Source organism: Leuciscus leuciscus (assembly GCF_965113295.1).
Source record: "Leuciscus leuciscus genome assembly, chromosome: 1".
Classification (NCBI taxonomy): domain Eukaryota; kingdom Metazoa; phylum Chordata; class Actinopteri; order Cypriniformes; family Leuciscidae; genus Leuciscus; species Leuciscus leuciscus.
The window spans coordinates 486,103-507,640 of NC_138725.1; the positions used below are offsets into that span (position 1 = coordinate 486,103).

A 21,538-nucleotide genomic window follows, 5' to 3' on the forward strand; every position below is an offset into this window, starting at 1 on the left:
CCACTTCGGGTGCCTCCAGGAACCACATTTCATTTTTTTTTTTTTTTATTTAATTTCATGTTGTTACTATGGTTACCTTTGACTTCTATTATAATAAACAAATTGAACCAAATACAAAATAAGAATTGTTTAAAAAATATTTTATATTCATTTTTATACATACACCTCCATGGGAAAAAAAGCTAACTATAGATTCATATCAATGAATACACAAAAAAATTGTATAATACATAAGCAACATGAATAATCAACCATTTATATACAATAGGCTATAGAAGAAAAGACACTTGCATGGAATTTGCATACATTTTGACTAATTAAAAATGTCCATCTTCACTTAACTTTAAAACATTTGTGTTTCAGTCCGATGGTAAGTCTGACATCACTGTTTCCAAGTCCAAAAGCTCTATCAGATGCCAAAAACAAACAGTGCTAATATGCACTCATTGTGCTGTAATATTCCTGAAAATTATGATCCTAACCTTTATCTCTATAGCGAAATCTCAGATGGTTAGTTATTCAGCTATTGTGAATCATAAAATGTTGAAGTCTGGGATGCCGTTAGACTGGAGACTGTAATGTACACTATGGCTTTTGAAAAGCTTAAATGTGTGACTTGAATCAACAGTGCTCATAAATGGTTGTTGAGTATTCTCATGAAACAAGATAGAGGAAGTATAGGTAGAGGTTTCGACCCAGAAACAGTATTAAGGTGCAGTAAAATGATCTGTTGTTCTGTGAATGTTCACAGGTGAATTCCAATCATTTCAATAAGAATCCACACGATCAGCAATTTACTTTGTGGTCAAAAATGTCACTTATGGGACCAAGTTGATCACTGGAAATCTCTGGATTTGACCAACAGAAAGCTGCTGGAAAGTGACTCCTGTGTGAGCTGTGCTTCATACATTACATCACTACACTGCTGACAATGGCCAATGGACTTTTTTGCCTGTGTACAATAATTTCACGAAATTCACAAATGTGACCGCACCTTTACTCACTGCAATCGAGTAAACATAAAATGCAATCAATAATATCATCTTCACAATGGACATGTGAGGTACTTAAAGAGTTAGACAAGTGTAAAGGTACAAAGGTACGTGTGTTTGTCCTCTTTTCTGGTGGATGGTCCAGACACTTCAGTGATTTTCAGGTCTACAGGAGGATTTTTATTCTTGTTCAAACTTGTATTTCAGCTTACCGAGATCCCTGCAAAGTACAAAATTTACTGTTAGTAAGGTTATTAAAGTGATAGTTGTGAAATTTAAATTATTTCCTCAGCCTTGTGACGTTCCAAACCTGTTTGACTTTCTGTCTGTGGAACCCGAAAGCAGATCTCAGGCATAATGCAACCCCAGTCCCCGTTCACTTTCACTGCATGAAACACAAGCAGAAAAAAATTGTGTAAATCATTCATGAAACCATTCTTATGTACACTTGTCTAGTTCAATTCAATGCAACAATTTGTGTTAAAATGGTTAAGCTCCAAAAATGTCCCAGAAAACAACTCATGTGTTGTAAGTCTTCTGAAGCCATAATAGCTTTTTCCTCTTTTTTTTGTCAGTGAGACTAAACTTGAAGTTATAATTCAGAGTTAAAATGTCTTATATTCAAATGCAAATGATAAAGATATAAGAAAAAATGCATAGCATTATTTGTGAACCAAACCTGTGATATTATTTTTCTGAGTAACATGAATGGCTAAAACCTTCATACCAGATACTGTGCAATAAACGAGTGGTAAACACTGTAAAAACGTAGTAATGTATAATAAATGTAGTTTATATGTGTGTTTGAATATATAGTGAGTAGACTCTGTATTTATATTTATTTGGCGAGTTTACAAACCTTGTAACGGAGAGCCGAACAAACGACGGGAGCTTTGATGAGAGAGAGGAGCCGTTACTTTCTAACCAGATGACGATCAGCTGAGCTTTGTTGCGCGCGAGCAGCGCTGAAGAGACGACAGCAGAGGAATAGCAGCAGTTTGCAAATGCAAATGTGTCAAATGTGGAACATCTGTCTGTCTATAGTATTGAACCCCTTGTGTGTAATCTATTTCACCCACGTAATTTATTATTTGCTTTGTGTGTTGTGTATTTTGATCACTTATTGCTGTGTCACTGGTTGCTTGTGTGTGGGTCTAAATACTCCCGAACAGTTATGCTTGACAGACCCAACCCTCTCGCTCTGACATTGGTGGCATTTGGCAGCGCTGCTTGGACTAATGGATTAATTAAGGACAGGTGTGGCAGTTTGTATAAGAAGAGCCAAGCGAGAAACAAAGGAGAGCGGGGGCAGAGTGAAGGTGTGCAGAGAAACGCACGCACAACGCGAGCTGAACTTACGGGCAGTAACACCGATCGCTGCGGTTGATCACAGAAAGTCACAGCCAGACGAGCAGTGGGCACGGATCTGATTGCAACGCATAAATGGAGATAAGTGAAGCGGATCAGAAGAGGGACGCAGAGGTTCATGCGGTGGATTCAACGCCTGATTTGAGCTAAGTAAAGGAAAGTTGTCCTGCCTATCAAAATTATGTGTGTGTGAGAGAGAGCTGGCCTAGTATTTTGTGTGAGACTAAAGGCTACTTTTACTCCTCTTCAGTGCTGCCGCTGTTTATATTTGATCACGGAGCTGCATATAGGGCCGAACTAACTAGACCGCCTCATCTGAATCAGCACTCCCTTCCGCGGCCCGCTCGTCTGTCGGACTTCCATATAAGGCCAATGAACCTTGAACGGGGTTTGGGATTTGACTAAAGACTGTCGAACTTCTCTTTCAGTACATTTTATTTTTATGTTTGGTTGATTTTTATATACTGATATAGGATAGGATTTGGAGTATAAATCTAAGCTGATGAATTGATGAATGGTGGGGAATTGTGCTGTAGCATTAACTGACCAGTGAGTTGCTTTTCATTACTTTTTTATCCTGTTGCCTATTTTATTATTGTGAGTAAATTGTTATTAAATAAATTGTATAAATCCAAGAAGTGGTTGCTGTCCTTTTCCTGTCAGTGGAGAAACTAAATGCTGGTATAAATTAATAACTTCACATTCCGGTGTGACATTAAGTGGCGTAGTCAGGCAGGGTACCAGCTCCACTGATAGGTAATGGACTCGACTCCAGGCAATAGTGGTAACTTGTCAGTAGGGGGTAGCAATAATCCAGCCATTATGGCTCAGTTTCTTATGCCATGGTTCATGGGGGCTGCATGGATTCCGAAATTTGATGGCAATAGAGCTAAATTTGGAGAATGGAGGGTTCAGGTGGAGGCCATGCTGAGGGCCCAAGGACTGAGCGAACAACAGCAAGCAGACTTTTTGCTGGGGGCTCTGGAAGGCGATGCCAAGCGTGAGCTGCATCTCGTGCAACCTTCAAGTAAGAACACCTGAACAAAAGTACTGCAACAGTTACAAACACTGTATGCTAAACCAACCACTAAGGCACAGTTGAGAGCAAGTTTTTTCAATTGTAGACAGCGTGCAGAAGAAACTGTGAGTGCTTATATACTAAGGCTGAGAGAATTCTTTTCCAGATGGCAGGAGCGAGATGCAAGTGGTACTGAGGATGGAGAGGACCTACTGTTGGACCAACTGATGGTTGGCCTATGCGCAGGGCCCATCAAACAGGAGTTAAGCCGCCAGCTCCGGCGAGATGAACGCCTGACTTTCAGTACAGCCTGCAAAGAAGCGTGGGCTCTGGAACAGGAGTTACAGGAGGGGGAGGAGGTTGCCATCTCCCAGAGGGTCACAGCCCCACCACCAAGAAACGATAGATTCCACCTAGAACTACTGAAAAGCCAGTTAAGAGAAGAACTGCAGCAGGACCTAATGGGGGAGATGCGAGAGCAGATGAAGGCCCTTTCGGCCAGTTTAATGGAAGAGGTCAGGGCGCAACTAGCAACGAGAGAAGCACCGCCAGCCCCCAGCACTCGACCCACAAGCAGTTCTGCAGCCCCAACACATGTGCCTCAGGTGAGGCAACGACAAGCGCCCATGTTGGCTTACCAGTGGGAAGCAGAGACGGCCCATTTGCTTAGGCTGTGGCGAAGCTGGACATGTGCAGCGCTGGTGCCCGCATAGACCATCCAGGCGGTGGGATTTTTAATTCCCCCTACAGCTGAGGGCCAAGTAGTGGGGGCTGTTGGCCAGGATGAGGGGCCCATGTCGCAAAAGAAATCCGCTTTGATCGGTGAGTGTCCTGATGTTGTTATAAAGATGAATGAAATGTCGGTGCCATTTGTGCTGGATACGGGGTCACAGGTTACCCTTCTGAGCCAAAGTTTGTTTAAAAAATACCTAGGAAGTACCTGTTTGACCAATATTGAGGAGACCCCCTGGTTGACCCTACGTGCAGCCAATGGTTTGAAGATCCCATATATTGGCTATGCTCTGGTCGACTCCAGAGTAGGAAGCATCTATGTGCCTGCAAAGGGGGTAATAATTGTGAACGATGAATGCTTGGGGCCAGATAAGGGCATACTTGGTATGAATATTATTAATTCTTTCTGGTCTGCTCTCACTCAAGGGAACCACCCAGGGTTGGTTGCTTTTAAGACGACCATACCGCTGGTCCAAGGCCAGGCTTGGGTTCGAGCGTTTACCGAGTGTCATCGCATTTCCACTAGAGGGTCGCTCCCCCCTTACCAGGGCACGGCCAAATTACTACGCCAGCAACCAGTGGTCATTCCACCCCAGACCGAGATGCTTGTGTGGACACAGGTATCTGAAGGTGCCTCCAAACAGGCATGTAATGTGATCGTAGAACCCCTCCCTGATAGTGACTCAGAGTGGTGTGTGGGCCGCACACTGGCAGTGCTGCATGATGGAAGAGTTCCATTGCGGCTGTGCAACCCTAACCCATACCCTGTGGAGGTCCCCCAGCGACAGCCATTGGCTCAAGTGACTGAAGTGGCTATGACTGATATCCAAGGGGAACAAGAGCTTGTCCTCAACAGTGTGGCAGCAGATGTGGTGGAGGTAGAGGTGAGACACATTGGGACGGTGGGGGGTACGGACGCAACTGAATCACATCCAGCACTGGCTCTACAGGGAGACGGCCTGACTCCAGACCAACAGAAGGATATGACAAACCTGTTGCACAAGTGGTCAAAAGTATTTGCCAGCCATGATGAAGACTTTGGCTGTACTGGAGTGGTGAAACATCAAATACCCACGGGTTCAGCACCCCCCAGTCGTGAGCGGTACCGTCCCATTCCCCCAAGCTTGTATGCAGAACTGAGATCTTTGTTACAGAATATGCTGACAAGTGGCGTGGTAAGAGAGAGCGCAAGCCCTTGGGCAGCCCAAATAGTGCTTGTGAAGAAAAAAGATGGAAACTGGAGATTCTGCGTGGACTACAGAAAACGTAATGCTCTCACCCATAAAGACGCCTATCCGCTGCCCCGTATTGAGGAGGCTTTGACTGGACTTAAATCTGCCAGGTGGTATTCTACATTAGATCTTGCAAGTGGATATTGGCAAGTGGAAATGCATCCAATGGATAGAGAGAAGACCCCATTTACAACTCCGTTCGGGCTGTATGAATTCAATAGGATGCCATTTGGATTATGTAATGCCCCTGCTATATTCCAAAGACTAATGCAACGTTGCTTAGGCAACTTAGTAAATGATTCATTACTGATATATTTGGATGATGTAGTGGTGTTTTCCCCTGATTTTAGTAGTCACCTGCATCATCTTGAAGAGGTCTTTCAGTGCCTCTACAACCATGGGCTGAAACTCCAACCTGCAAAATGCCACTTGTTTCAGCGCAAAGTGACATACAGTTGTGTTCAAAATTATTCAACCCCCACTGAAATTGATTGTTTTGGCCGGTTTGACATTGATTTTGATCATTCAGTCATCCTGCTTACAATTAAATCAAAGAGGCACGTGTAGGTCAGACAAATATAACATAACATTTATAATGAAATAACCACAAATGTCTTTTCTGTGCTCACATTATTATCAGTTTTATTCAACCCCCAAGTGACATTCAATCTTAGTACTTAGTACAACATCCTTTTACAGTTATAACAGCTTTTAAACGTGAAGCATAGCTTGACACAAGTGTCTTGCAGCGATCTATGGGCATCTTCGCCCATTCATCATGGGCAAAAGCCTCCAGTTCAGTCACATTCTTAGGCTTGCGCACTGCAACTGCTTTCTTTAAGTCCCACCAGAGGTTCTCAATCGGAATTAAGTCTGGTGACTGTGATGGCCACTTCAAAATGTTCCAGCCTTTAATCTGCAACCATGCTCTAGTGGACTTGGAGGTATGCTTGGGATCATTGTCCTGTTGAAAGGTCCAACGTCTCCCAAGCCTCAGGTTTGTGACGGACCGCATCACATTGTCATCCAATATCTCCTGGTACTGAAGAGAATTCATGGTACCTTGCACACGCTGAAGCTTCCCAGTACCTGCAGAAGCAAAACAGCCCCAAAGCATGATTGACCCCCCGCCATGCTTCACAGTAGGCAAGGTGTTCTTCCTCCTCCAAACATAGCGTTGATCCATGGGCCCAAACAGTTCTAATTTTGTTTCATCAGTCCACAGAACACTATCCCAAAACTTCTGTGGTTTGTCCACATGACTTTTGGCATACTGCAGTCGACTCTTCTTATTCTTTGGAGACAGCAAGGGGGTGCGTCTGGGCGTTCTGGCATGGAGGCCTTCATTACGCAGGGTGCGCCGTATTGTCTGAGCAGAAACTTCAGTACCTACATCTGACAAATCTTTTCTCAGTTCCTCAGCAGTCACACAGGGACTTTTCTCCACTCTACGCTTCAGGTAGCGCACAGCAGTCGAAGTCAGCATCTTCTTTCTGCCACGACCAGGTAGCGTTTCAACAGTGCCCTTTGCCTTGAATTTGCGAATGATGCTTCCTATGGTGTCTCTTGGTATGTTTAACATCTTTGCAATCTTCTTATAGCCATTGCCCTTCCTGTGAAGAGTAATCACCTCTTCTCTTGTCTTCCTGGACCATTCTCTTGACTTCACCATGTTTGTAACCACACCAGTAAATGTCTAGAAGGAGCTGAGTATCACAGTCATTTTAAAGTTGCCTAATTGGTGCTTATTAGGCTTTATTGCTGCTCCCTGACATCCACAGGTGTTTTCAATACCTGATTGAAAACACTTCAATGAACCTCTCTGTTCTTCAGAGTGGTAGTCTTTAAGGGGTTGAATAATTGTGTCAATGAAGAATTCACAAAAGAAACATTTACTACTGTATTACAAAACCAATTGATGTCATTTTAGTTGCATATGGTTCTTTAAGAAGTCTTGTAGGATTTCATTCTGAATACAATTACAAATGTACACTAAATTCCCTAAAACCATTTGCAGCATTGGGGGGGTTGAATAATTTTGAACACAACTGTATCTGGGGCACGTTATCAGTGAGCAGGGGGTGGCAACCGATCCAGTAAAGACCGTTGCGGTAAGAGATTGGCCAATTCCCCAGACCGTGAAACAGGTAAAATCCTTCCTTGGATTTGCAGGGTATTATCGACGGTTTATACCTGCCTTCTCCACAATAGCCACTCCATTGAATGCATTGACACGTGGCACTGCTGCACATAGTAAGACTGCTGCGATTTCATGGGCACCTGAATGCCAGCAGGCCTTTGATTTACTTAAGGAAGCATTACTCACCACACCCATATTGGCTTATGCAGACTTTTCCCAACCGTTTAGGCTATATACTGATGCCAGCTTGGATGGTCTAGGGGCAGTATTAGCTCAAGTACAAGAGGGAAAAGAGAGAGTGATTGCTTATGCTAGCCGTAGTCTCCAGCCAACGGAAAGAAACGATCAGAATTATAGTTCTTTTAAGCTAGAATTGTTAGCCCTGAAATGGGCTGTAACCGAGAAATTCAAAGATTATCTGTATGGAGCTGAATTTACTGTGTTCACAGACAATAACCCATTGGTTCATCTCGACACTGCCCGTCTTGGTGCTGTGGAACAGCGGTGGGTGGCCCAGCTGGCGAACTTCAAGTACGTCGTCAAATACAGGCCAGGTACCCAAAACAAAAATGCAGATGCTCTCTCCAGGTTACCAGAACCGCAAGATCCAATGCCGTCCCTTGCTAGGAGGGTGATGGTAGAAGGAGGACCGTCTTGGGCAGACCTGCAGGCCAAAGACCCAGAGCTGGTGCAGATGCGGCAGAGGAAGGAACAGGGACTTCCACCCCGGGAGGTTAGTAGCCCTTTGTCCTCACATGCGAAACAACTAAGACGAGAATGGGATCGGATTGTGCTGCGAGACGGCATTTTGGGACGACGGTACCAGCAAGCAGGGTCTGAAGAAGAGATCTTCCAGGTGGTAGTCCCCAAGCAAGAAGCTAGGAAGGTCTGGGAGACTTATCATGGTGAGATGGGACACCCAAGTAGTGAAAGGACCCTTACTATCCTGCGGCAGCGTTGCTATTGGCCAAGGATGACTGAGGATGTAAAGGAGTGGACGACTACCTGCCCTCAATGTGTCTGTGCCAAGGCTGGGCCAGAGGTAAGGGTTCCTCTTGTATCCATTCTAACTAGTTACCCATTTGAGGTGGTTGGGGTAGACTATCTTTCCCTGGGGCGGCCTGAGGACAGGTACCGCTACATCTTAGTTGTAACTGACCTGTTCTCGAAGTATGCCCTTGCAGTGCCCACGAGAGACCAGTCTGCCAACACAACAGCTCAAGCCTTATACAACAACCTAATCCAGACCTTTGGCTGTCCTGAACGGATCCTGACAGACCGGGGGGCATCATTTGAGTCATCACTGATGAAGGAACTTTGCCAACTTTACGGTTGCCAGAAGAGCCGCACCACAGCCTATCACCCCCAAGGGAATGGAGCTTGTGAAAGGTTCAATCAGACCCTGTTGGGGCTGTTAAACTCCCTGGATGAAACCAGCCAAGCCCAGTGGCCAAACCGGCTTCCCGCTCTTGTCCAGGCATATAACAACACCATTCACAGCACCACTGGGATGACCCCTCACTACGTTGTGTTTGGGAGGCATGCCAGGTTGCCGGTCGACTGGGCAACTGGCCTGAAACCTGAAACTGAGCCCCATACCCTGTCGGGGTGGGTGAAGAGGCACCAGGAAGCTTTGAACCATGCCTATCAGACGGTAACCAGGCATACTCAACAACGACAGGACCGGGACCAGGCCAGATACAACAGAAGAGTCAAGCTGGCATCCCTGCTCCCAGGGGAACGAGTGCTTGTCCGCAACTTCCGCAGGAGGGCAAAAGGGAAGTTGAACCTGAGGTGGGCACCAGAACCGTATGTGGTGGTCAAGCAGCTCCGGGAAAACCACCCGGTCTATGTACTTCGACCAGAGGGTAAGGAAGCACCCACCCGTACAGTACATAGGAATAACCTCCAATTATGCCCCTTGGATATGTTGCAGCATAGTCAGGAACCAGAGGAACCACAACCTCCAACATGCCACCCGATGGAACCAATGCCCCCTCCAACTTGGTGGCTTCCTGGCCTGGTGGTGACGTACAATTGTCAGCCACCTATTGAAGAGCGAGATCCAGCTTTGGCCCAACCACCTGACCCTCCAGCAGAATCCACAGCCCAGCATGATGAGACTAGCTCGCCTACTGTACGTCGCTCCGAGCGCCCCAATTTGGGAATGCCCCCAGCCCGGTACCGCAGTGAGTAAGGGGTCGGGACGACCTCTATTAAAGAGGGGGGGAAATGTCAAATGTGGAACATCTGTCTGTCTATAGTATTGAACCCCTTGTGTGTAATCTATTTCACCCACGTAATTTATTATTTGCTTTGTGTGTTGTGTATTTTGATCACTTATTGCTGTGTCACTGGTTGCTTATGTGTGGGTCTAAATACTCCCGAACAGTTATACTTGACAGACCCAACCCTCTTGCTCTGACATTGGTGGCATTTGGCAGCGCTGCTTGGACTAATGGATTAATTAAGGACAGGTGTGGCAGTTTGTATAAGAAGAGCCAAGCGAGAAACAAAGGAGAGCGGGGGCAGAGTGAAGGTGTGCAGAGAAACGCACGCACAACGCGAGCTGAACTTACGGGCAGTAACACCGATCGCTGCGGTTGATCACAGAAAGTCACAGCCAGACGAGCAGTGGGCACGGATCTGATTGCAACGCATAAATGGAGATAAGTGAAGCGGATCAGAAGAGGGACGCAGAGGTTCATGCGGTGGATTCAACGCCTGATTTGAGCTAAGTAAAGGAAAGTTGTCCTGCCTATCAAAATTATGTGTGTGTGAGAGAGAGCTGGCCTAGTATTTTGTGTGAGACTAAAGGCTACTTTTACTCCTCTTCAGTGCTGCCGCTGTTTATATTTGATCACGGAGCTGCATATAGGGCCGAACTAACTAGACCGCCTCATCTGAATCAGCACTCCCTTCCGCGGCCCGCTCGTCTGTCGGACTTCCATATAAGGCCAATGAACCTTGAACGGGGTTTGGGATTTGACTAAAGACTGTCGAACTTCTCTTTCAGTACATTTTATTTTTATGTTTGGTTGATTTTTATATACTGATATAGGATAGGATTTGGAGTATAAATCTAAGCTGATGAATTGATGAATGGTGGGGAATTGTGCTGTAGCATTAACTGACCAGTGAGTTGCTTTTCATTACTTTTTTATCCTGTTGCCTATTTTATTATTGTGAGTAAATTGTTATTAAATAAATTGTATAAATCCAAGAAGTGGTTGCTGTCCTTTTCCTGTCAGTGGAGAAACTAAATGCTGGTATAAATTAATAACTTCACATTCCGGTGTGACAAATGTCATTTCAAGTTTAATAAAAATAAAGTTAATAAATAATGGATAAAATAAGAGTTAAAAGTCAGAACTAAGTTTTTGCACTATTTTCTCTCTTGTTTAAGTTGGACCCCCAAAAGAAAGATGCCCGGACTTTCCCCCATGGACCCCAGGGCTCTTTCTGCTGTGTGTAAGTGAGATTTTAGTGCAAAAACACACTCTTGGTGTAGCGAGAGGCCCATATCAGAATGGCATTTCCTACGCAACGGCTGTTTCTGGAACTAAACAACAGAACAGGAAATCACCCAGTTTCTGTGAGATGTCAGAAGTGGAAATGCTTGAGCTTGTGAGGAAGATTAGTATCAGAGACTGTTAGAAAGTCTGCTTAGAGCTAAGCTGTAAAATGTGAGTGGAAAACAATCTTAAGGCAGGAGATCCAGAGGGATGACTTTCGACCCGACCACATTTTAAATGCATATCATTTTCAGTGTATTTCACCTGTGGGTTTCTATGCTTTCTATTACTGCATTTATTTTGTGCAAGTGAGATGAGTTTCATAAATCATAATCTGTCTGGTGTTTATAAGCAGCACATACAGTATTTTATTATGTGTAAAATATACACAAACTTACCTATATTAAATTGTTTGTGGTACCTACAGTTAAAAATGTAAACGTAAAATATGTGATGATAATATTGATCGAGCAATTGATGTAAGTAAGTGAAAATATATGCGCAGAATCTAAATGCATGTTGTACTGTACATAGATGTTGCCTAATGTATTGTTTTCTATACCAGGTCATTTCCTCTGTGGTTTATGTGCAGCTGTGGTGGTTTTGAGTGACGATTCTAAGTTATGATTCAGGTCAAGGTTCTAGGGCTAAAATTATTTTAATCATCATAATATAACATTCATTTCTACACTAGACTAATGTGGCACACCACTACTAGACTGAATGCTGAGGAATCACTGCTACCAGAACATTTCATTTAAAAAAGAAAAATCTGAACATGTTTTACACATGAACTTTTCTCTTCTTTTGTCATCAGGTGTGGTAAACAGAGGAGCACAGAAGGACCTGCAGAACTCCCTATCTGATACCCCGTTGCCTTCAATGTGATGATATGTACAAGACTGTGAAGGATACCGGATGAGGACAAAGAGGAAAACTACAAGGGTTCTACTCTGAACATGAGTTTGCAGGAGACCATGGACTGGTTTATGTGGCTGGAGGCGCAATCTGATCTTCTATAGACAATATTAGTGCCAGAACATTGTGACGATGTCGTCATAAAATAAGCAATCAAATGTTTATAAATGTTTATAATGTTTATAGATGACTGATAAATATATTACAGATTTATCAGTCATCTTTCATCTGTAATATAATCCGAGTTCATTATCCATAAAAATCAAAACAATGTACAGTATATAGTATGTGAATCTGCAGTTGTCATAAGATAGCGACGAAGATGGTGACGTTTTGGGTCGAGCCCAGTTACCTTTATCTGGATGACGTGCGTCGCTCAAGGAAGTTGTAGGCAGGTGTCGGAAGCCAAGCCAGTGAGTGTACCTCGCGGAGCTCCGCTCGAAGACTCCCGCGATTTATTGTTTTATCCGTGGCAAAAGTGTATCGTCTGCATTCTAATCGATCGCGCTCTGGATCTTTAAAAGGAAAGCATTGTATCCTCGTCATTGTGTGACTAGCGGATGGTCGTTGAGACGCTGCAGGGTTAACAGTACGAGTAGTGATGGCCGGTTCGTGAACGAATCGTTCTTTTGAACCGGTTCTTTTTAGTGAACTGGTCGAACCAGTACACTAAATCGGACTGAATCGTTCGAAACAGTTCGCGTCTTGCGTCAGCACTGATCCACAACAAGTTAAAGTTACTCACTTTCGGACTTGCCTGAGTCCTGACAGTCACCTCTACTCAAAATAAACCAATATCCCGGAGTAGGCATATATGTTACTCCAGTAAATCCAACAGTTCACTGAACTGAGACATGTTGTGCTGAGAGAAGTGATGAGCACGAGCAGTTGATACTGAGCATGCGCGCACTACCGAACGTACAGGTACAGCGGTTCTCGGACCACCAGTACAGAACCGAGAACTGTTTCTTTCGGACACGTTCGATACGGAGAACCGATGAGCTGATGAGCTGAGCATGCGTGCAATTCTTTCAGAGGGACGAAATGCATGTTTCTTGTAGCCTATTTTATTGAACATCAATAAGTGTAACAAAATAAAACATGTTAGAAACATGTTTATCACATAGGCTACTGCCTTTTCACTGTATTATTTTAAAGATTGGAAACACAATGAATGGACTGTAAAACTAAACATTTATTATTATACTAAAACATTATTTTCTGCAACAGATCATTTAATTTCGAAGTAAGTTGATATACATTTTTGACGTAAACTCTTGCCTAGGTTTTAAAGGGTGCAAAGTAAATGTTTATAATGTGTTAATCAAAACATAACGTATTAAACATACTGGAGATATGCATCAAATTTTTAGTTTTGTCGACTGAATAAGCCTAGTAAGGTTTCAGTAGTTCTCAGCTCACACACAGGCATACGGTTCTCGAGTCAAGAACTGGTTGTTGCAGCAGTTCTCGCATCACCAGTACAGAACCGAGAACTGTTTCTTTCGGACACGTTCGATACGGAGAACCGACGAGCTGGAGACACTGCGCATGCGTGATCACACCGTCTCTGAACCGAACTTTCTTTTGGCCAACTGATGCTGTGTTTATATCTATGTGCTGTGCTGATACATGAGCACGGGTGAACCAGGACTTGAATGAGGGGCTGAATTCAGCTAAATGTAAGTTTATTTACAAATAAAATAAAAATGATGAAGACCAGTTTATTCACTTTAAGACATGTAAAACATCCGCGTTTGCGCATCGCCTTATAGGCCTACTACAGGGTTCATTCTCAAAACGTAAATGTAAGAAACCTATCCAAGATGATTATGACGATGAGTACTATTATTTAACTGAAGTTATGATTACAAATGCCTTTATTTGAATGTATATTTATCCGCCGGGATGATAGAATTGACGTCATTACGTGATGACGTTAAAGACCTGGTGAACCGGTTTTTTGAACCGGTTCATTGAAACGAACTGTCCGAAAGAACCGGTTCGCAGAAAAGAACTGGACTTCCCATCACTAAGTACGAGTGAACCGTTCTAAAATCTGGGCGGAATTGACGGATTGGGAGCCTCCAGCCTGTATACTCATGTCTGGGAAGTTCCAGAAAAACGTGGACCAGACTATTAAAGGATAAAGGAGTCGTGAGTACACTAGGCCAGTTCTGGATGACTGTTTTCACGTGACTTGACTTTTGACTTTTTGACTGTTTTTTGATCGGGGAAATGTATTTATATATTTTTTTCCCTTACTGACTATGTGTACTATATGAACTAAACTGTTGGAATTACTGCAGATCTTGTGGCTTGAGCTAATTTTGTTTCTTTTTTGTAGCCTTTGTGGCGGGACAATTTCTGAACTAATTTTTGTTTTTCTTTTTTCTACTCAAACCAAACAGTTATTGTTGAGTCACTTGAAACTGTGTTGATATTTGTGAATATACATATTTGAATGAATTCTAGTTGTCTGTCATATTGAATGTAGTAGTGGTCTATTTAAGAGTGATTTTTATTGTGATTAAGCATTGATTACTGATGCTAATTCTTTTCTCAATAAGTGAGGGGTTTTGTGAAAGAGTAACCAGACTGCACAAGACCTTTGTACGTTTTCGTAAACTGAACTAAATTAATGACAGAAATCCTGTCTGGCACCCCAGCATTAAAGAAAAAAAACCCCAAACAAAGAGTGTGAGAAAACGTTACAACATATAGATCGGGTTTGCATAAACACTCATTGCCCTTCAGTTAAAGATTTGGTGATGATTTGGTGTGCTTGTAGTTAGTTTGTCTCACAAGGATCGTAAGGTGTGTTTGACAGCGGTGCATTTAGCTGTTCATTAGTGTTATGTCAAATTAATCATCAGCAAATCAGGCGTACAATACGACATGAAAAGATGTTTAAACATATCTATTTAAAAATAAAAACATGTTTAGACATAAAGTCCAGTTCCAAGAGAATTTATTAGTGCTTGCTCCACAGTCTAGCGGATGTGGGACATATAATTGATAAAACAATACATTGCAATATGGTTGCTTGCAATACATTATCAATACGCTGGCACTAATGCAGACTGCAGCTTGCTTTACTGTATACAAACAGACATTTAGAAGATGTCATCTCAGAGGTGTCTGTTCGTGAACAGCTAAGAGTCAGTTTCATTACATGGAGTTTAATTAACTCGAGTATGTTCAGTTAATGTTAAACTCGTGCGAGAGCGATTCAAACACACACGGAACTGTTCTCTAATCGCTCTCGCGGTTCTTCGATGTCATACACCAAGACCCTCGCGGTCACCGTGATTTTGCCAAGTAAGATGTGTTCCTGGATCAACAAATTTTGTTGATCCTGGATCAACATTTAATCAACCAATCACAAGCCTCTGATGTCATCAGTGTGTGCTGACCAAATCTAATCGGTCCATTTTGAACATTCCCTCCTCTCTTCCCTCGGCTGACTGACAAAAGGTAAATTATTTTGTCTGTCCTCTTTCTTTGACCCTCTCTGCAACTAAAAATCTGACTTTGTAAGTGTATTTATTCACAAAAAAATCCTGAAATAGAACACTTAAATGGCCTAATGTAATGCAACTCTGAACATACATGCAAAAGCCATGTGCTGTTTAGCTAATAGCTAAGCTTACTTTACTCCACAACACCTAAAAGTCTTCTTTCTCTCATACCTTTACACACAAATACACATTAAATATTTAATAAAATGTTATAATAATGTTTAAAAATTTCAATAAATTCCAGGTCTTTAAAACAGATTACTATGATTTTAGTCTGAATAAAGTGTGCAAAAAGTATATGACATTTAAATTGCTTTTTTAATTCTGATTGTAATAAATATATTTTGATAATTGCTATCGTCATCATTTCAATATGGGGTAGATTTGCTAATGTTGATCCAGGACCATCATGACCATTTCAATATGGGGTAGATTTGCTAATGTTGATCCAGGACAATCATGACCATTTTAATACGGGGTAGATTCGCTAATGTTGATCCAGGACCATAATGGTCAGGTTCAATATGGGGTAGATTTGCTAATGTTGATCCAGGACCATCATAACCATTTCAATATGGGGTATATTCGCTAATGTTGATCCAGGACAATCATGACCATTTTAATACGGGGTAGATTTGCTAATGTTGATCCAGGACCATCATGACCATTTCAATATGGGGTATATTCGCTAATGTTGATCCAGGACCATAATGGTCAGTTCAATATGGGGTAGATTTGCTAATGTTGATCCAGGACCATTATGATCATTTCAATAAGGGGTAGATTTGCTAATGCTGATCCAGGACCATTATGACCATTTCAGTACGGGGTAGATTCACTAATGTTGATCCAGGACCATCATGATCATTTCAATATGGAGTAGATTCGCTAATGTTGATCCAGGACCATCATGACCATTTCAATATGGGGTAGATTCGCTAATGTTGATCCTGGACCATCATGACCATTTCAATATGGGGTAGATTCACTAATGTTGATCCAGGACCATAATGACAATTTCAATATGGAGTAGATTCACTAATGTTGATCCAGGACAATAATGATCATTTCAATATGGGGTAGATTCGCTAATGTTGATCCAGGACCATCATGACCATTTCAATACGGGGTAGATTCACTAATGTTGATCCAGGACCATCATGACCATTTCAATACGGGGTAGATTCACTAATGTTGATCCAGGACCATCATGACCATTTCAATATGGGTTTTATTCGCTAATGTTGATCCAGGACCATCATGACCATTTCAATATGGGGTAGATTCACTAATGTTGATCCAGGACCATAATGACAATTTCAATATGGTCGCTAATGGTCGCTAATGGTTGCTAATTTCGCTAATGTTGATCCAGGACAATCATGACCATTTCAATATGGGGTAGATTCGCTAATGTTGATCCAGGACAATCATGACCATTTCAATATGGGGTAGATTCGCTAATGTTGATCCAGGACAATCATGATCATTTCAATATGGGGTAGATTCGCTAATGTTGATCCAGGACCATAATGGTCAGTTCAATATGGGGTAGATTTGCTAATGTTGATCCAGGACCATTATGATCCAGTTCGTGGACTTTAGTTCTGCCTTCAACACCATCGTCCCATCACTGCTCCAGACCAAACTGACCCAGCTCTCTGTCCCTAGCTCCATCTGTCAATGGATCACCAGCTTTCTGACAGACAGACAACAGCTAGTCAGAATGGGCAAAATCACGTCCGACAGCCGCACCATCAGCACCGGTGCTCCACAGGGATGTGTTCTCTCACCACTGCTCTTCTCCCTGTACACAAATGACTGCACCTCTAAAGACACCTCTGTCAAGCTCCTGAAGTTTGCGGACGACACTACTGTTATCGGACTCATCCGGAACGGTGACGAGTCTGCGTACAGACAGGAGGTGGAGCAGCTGGCTCTTTGGTGCAGTTATAACAACCTGGAGCTGAACACGCTCAAAACAGTGGAGATGATCGTGGACTTCAGGAGAAACCCCCCTGCACTCCCTTCACTCACCATCATGGACAGCACTGTGACTGCAGTAGAGTCATTCAGGTTCCTGGGCACCACCATCTCTCAGGATCTGAAGTGGGACACTCACATAGACTCTATTCTGAAGAAAGCCCAACAGAGACTGTACTTCCTGCGTCAGCTGAGGAAATTCAACCTGCCACAGGAGCTGCTCGTACAGTTCTACTCAGCTGTCATCCAGTCCATCCTCTGCACTTCCATCACCGTCTGGTTCGGCTCTGCTACCAAAACCGACCTCCGTAGACTACAGCGGATAGTTCGGACTGCTGAGCGAATCACTGGCACTACCCTTCCCACACTCAAAGTACTGCACTCATCCAGAGTGAGTAAAAGGGCTCGCAAAATCACTCTGGACCCGTCACACCCAGCACACTTTCTGTTTGAACTGTTACCGTCTGGTCGACGCTACAGAGCACCGAGCACAAAAACAACCAGACACAGGAAAAGTTTCTTTCCCCAGGCCATCTACCTCATGAACACTTAAATGTTCCGCTACTGTGGAACAAACATGTGCAATACTTCCTCAGACATTTCATTATAGCACCTTATAACTTTATATATATTTATAATTTATAATCTTTTTATTTTTATTTTATTTTTATTTTTTCTATTTTTTATTTATACCTATGTTACTTGTCTTGTCACTTTATATTGTATGTGTACTGGAAGCTACTGTCACCAAGACAAATTCCTCGTATGCGCAAGCATACTTGGCAATAAAGCTCTTTCTGATTCTGATTCTGATTCTGATTCTGATGATCATTTCAATATGGGGTAGATTCGCTAAAGTTGATTCAGGACAATCATGACCATTTTAATACGGGGTAGATTTGCTAATGCTGATCCAGGACCATTATGACCATTTCAGTACGGGGTAGATTCACTAATGTTGATCCAGGACCATCATGATCATTTCAATATGGAGTAGATTCGCTAATGTTGATCCAGGACCATCATGACCATTTCAATATGGGGTAGATTCGCTAATGTTGATCCAGGACCATCATGACCATTTCAATACGGGGTAGATTCACTAATGTTGATCCAGGACCATCATGACCATTTCAATACGGGGTAGATTCACTAATGTTGATCCAGGACCATCATGATAATTTCAATACGGGGTAGATTCACTAATGTTGATCCAGGACCATCATGACCATTTCAATATGGGTTTTATTCGCTAATGTTGATCCAGGACCATCATGACCATTTCAATATGGGGTAGATTCACTAATGTTGATCCAGGACCATAATGACAATTTCAATATGGTTGCTAATGGTCGCTAATGGTTGCTAATTTCGCTAATGTTGATCCAGGACAATCATGACCATTTCAATATGGGGTAGATTCGCTAATGTTGATCCAGGACAATCATGACCATTTCAATATGGGGTAGATTCGCTAATGTTGATCCAGGACAATCATGATCATTTCAATATGGGGTAGATTCACTAATGTTGATCCAGGACAATCATGATCATTTCAATATGGGGTAGATTCGCTAATGTTGATCCAGGACCATCATGATCATTTCAATATGGAGTAGATTCACTAATGTTGATCCAGGACAATCATGATCATTTCAATATGAAGTAGATTCGCTAATGTCGATCCAGGACCATCATGACCATTTCAATATGGAGTAGATTCGCTAATGTTGATCCAGGACAATCATGATAATTTCAATATGGGGTAGATTCGCTAATGTTGATCCAGGACCATCATGACCATTTCAATACGGGGTAGATTTGCTAATGTTGATCCAGGACCATCATGTCCATTTCAATATGGAGTAGGTTCGCTAATGTTGATCCAGGACAATCATGATAATTTCAATATGGGGGAGATTCGCTAATGTTGATCCAGGACCATCATGACCATTTCAATATGGAGTAGATTCGCTAATGTTGATCCAGGACAATCATGATAATTTCAATATGGGGTAGATTCGCTAATGTTGATCCAGGACCATCATGACCATTTCAATATGGGGTAGATTCACTAATGTTGATCCAGGACCACCATGATCATTTCAATATGGAGTAGATTCGCTAATGTTGATCCAGGACCATCATGACCATTTCAATATGGAGTAGATTCGCTAATGTTGATCCAGGACAATCATGATAATTTCAATATGGGGTAGATTCGCTAATGTTGATCCAGGACCATCATGACCATTTCAATACGGGGTAGATTTGCTAATGTTGATCCAGGACCATCATGTCCATTTCAAAATGGGGTAGATTCGCTAATGTTGATCCAGGACCATCATGACCATTTCAATACGGGGTAGATTTGCTAATGTTGATCCAGGACCATCATGACCATTTCAATACGGGGTAGATTCACTAATGTTGATCCGGGACCATCATGACCATTTCAATACGGGGTAGATTCACTAATGTTGATCCAGGACCATCATGACCATTTCAATACGGGGTAGATTCGCTAATGTTGATCCAGGACCATCCAACCCATTCTCTCGGCAGTTCGTGAAATGGTCACGTAATTTTATCTATTGATTCGTGACACGGACACGGACACGTTTATTTCGTTATTTTCATAATATCAGCACGTTTTTTAAAGTAATGTATTTCAATGGGAAGCATCTTTCGTGATCACAGCACGATTCTTTCTGCCTGTCGGGCTGCAGCAGAGAAGCTGTTTAACCCCCTGAAGTCGGCGGTATCGCCGGCGATACCAGCTCGCTTTTTTTTTTATCAGTTCAAAAGAGATTAATTTTGCTCTGTTGACTTTGATATTACAAACACGTGTCATACATCAATCGATTCTGTTAAATGTGTATTATTTTTGTGTATACTCACAATAAAAACAAAGTGTTTTGCTTTTTGACAAATAAAGAAAAATAAACACGAAGCGAGTTCTGCCTTCTCTCTGTCAGTGTAGTCCATTCTGAAACGCGTCCGAAAATGAACAATAACTCTGCGAATCCTTCTCACACAGACACGTGATATATGTCTTTATGAAGCTTGAAATCTCTTCTTTTAAACGAAGTAATTTATATAACAAACAAATATTCTCAGCTTATGTAATCCGTTTGAAAGCAAGGAGAGGTACCGTTTTTCTTTCTGCCTCATTATCTCTTTAATGAGCTGAGGCCGCCACGCCCCCGGCGCTATTCAAATGGTAAATAGTTTAGGTAATCTATTTGCATCGCACACGCCCCCCGATCAATGCCATAAAAACACAGTCTCTTCATCCGATTCACTGATAGTTCATCGCGCTCCGAGGATGGCACGTTTCTCCGGTAAAGACGCCCTTCAGATGATTCTGGACAGCGAGGAAGAATTCACCTTTTCCTCAGAGGAAGATTGCAATTCGGACGATGAACGGGTGCATTTTCAAGAGCGAATTGATCCCGCCGAGGATACATGTTCTGAGTAAGTTGTTTACTGTTATATAATTATTTTTCTGATAATATAGAACTCATATGAATTTTCAGACTATATTTTGCCTAGTTTTGGCTAGCTTTTGACATCTTACAGGAACGATTGCCTTACAATATCCCTAACATTCGTGTATACGCTCAAGTGTAAACTTTTTTAAATGTAATATTGATCTTTAAACATATTTGTATATGAAATATATTTCACTCAGTTTTGATTAGCTTATGACACTGGTTAAAATGCTAAAATACTGCCTTATGCGTAATGTAGCATGTTTGTGAATATCTGCTTAGGTGTAATGTGATTTAGTGCAAATATATTTCAGCCTCTGGTAAAATATGTGATAGGCTACTCTCTAAATACATTATATTTTTATATAAATGTTCGGTTTTGGTTAGCCTATGACAGTGTTTATCATGCTTCAATACTGCCTTATGCGTAATGTAGCATGTTTGTGAATATCTGCTTAGTTTATATAATGTGATTTAGTGCAAATATATTTCAGCCTCTGGTAAAATATGTGATACTGTCTAAATACATTATATTTTTATATAAATGTTCGGTTTTGTTTAGCCTATGACAGTGTTTATCATGCTTCAATACTGCCTTATGCACAGATGTTTGTGAATACAGGTG

At 42.2% G+C, this 21,538-nt stretch overlaps 2 protein-coding genes across 2 annotated transcripts in view; one reads left to right on the forward strand and one right to left on the reverse strand.

Moving 5' to 3' along the window:
- The window catches only part of LOC309480263 (uncharacterized protein), a 179,101-nt gene that overhangs the window by 76,056 nt on the left and 81,507 nt on the right, over window positions 1-21,538 (reverse strand). The window lies entirely within an intron of this gene.
- Window positions 2,570-7,155, forward strand: LOC309481933 (uncharacterized protein). The gene is made up of 2 exons (XM_082147041.1): window positions 2,570-6,308; window positions 6,486-7,155. The coding sequence occupies exon 1, from the start codon at window positions 4,173-4,175 to the stop codon at window positions 5,907-5,909; it is 1,737 nt and encodes a 578-aa protein (XP_082003167.1). The 5' UTR covers window positions 2,570-4,172; the 3' UTR covers window positions 5,910-6,308; window positions 6,486-7,155.

Bases quoted from the DNA above. Each gene is read 5' to 3' on its own strand.
- LOC309481933 (XM_082147041.1), top strand. From the start codon at position 4,173: ATGTCGCAAAAGAAATCCGCTTTGATCGGTGAGTGTCCTGATGTTGTT.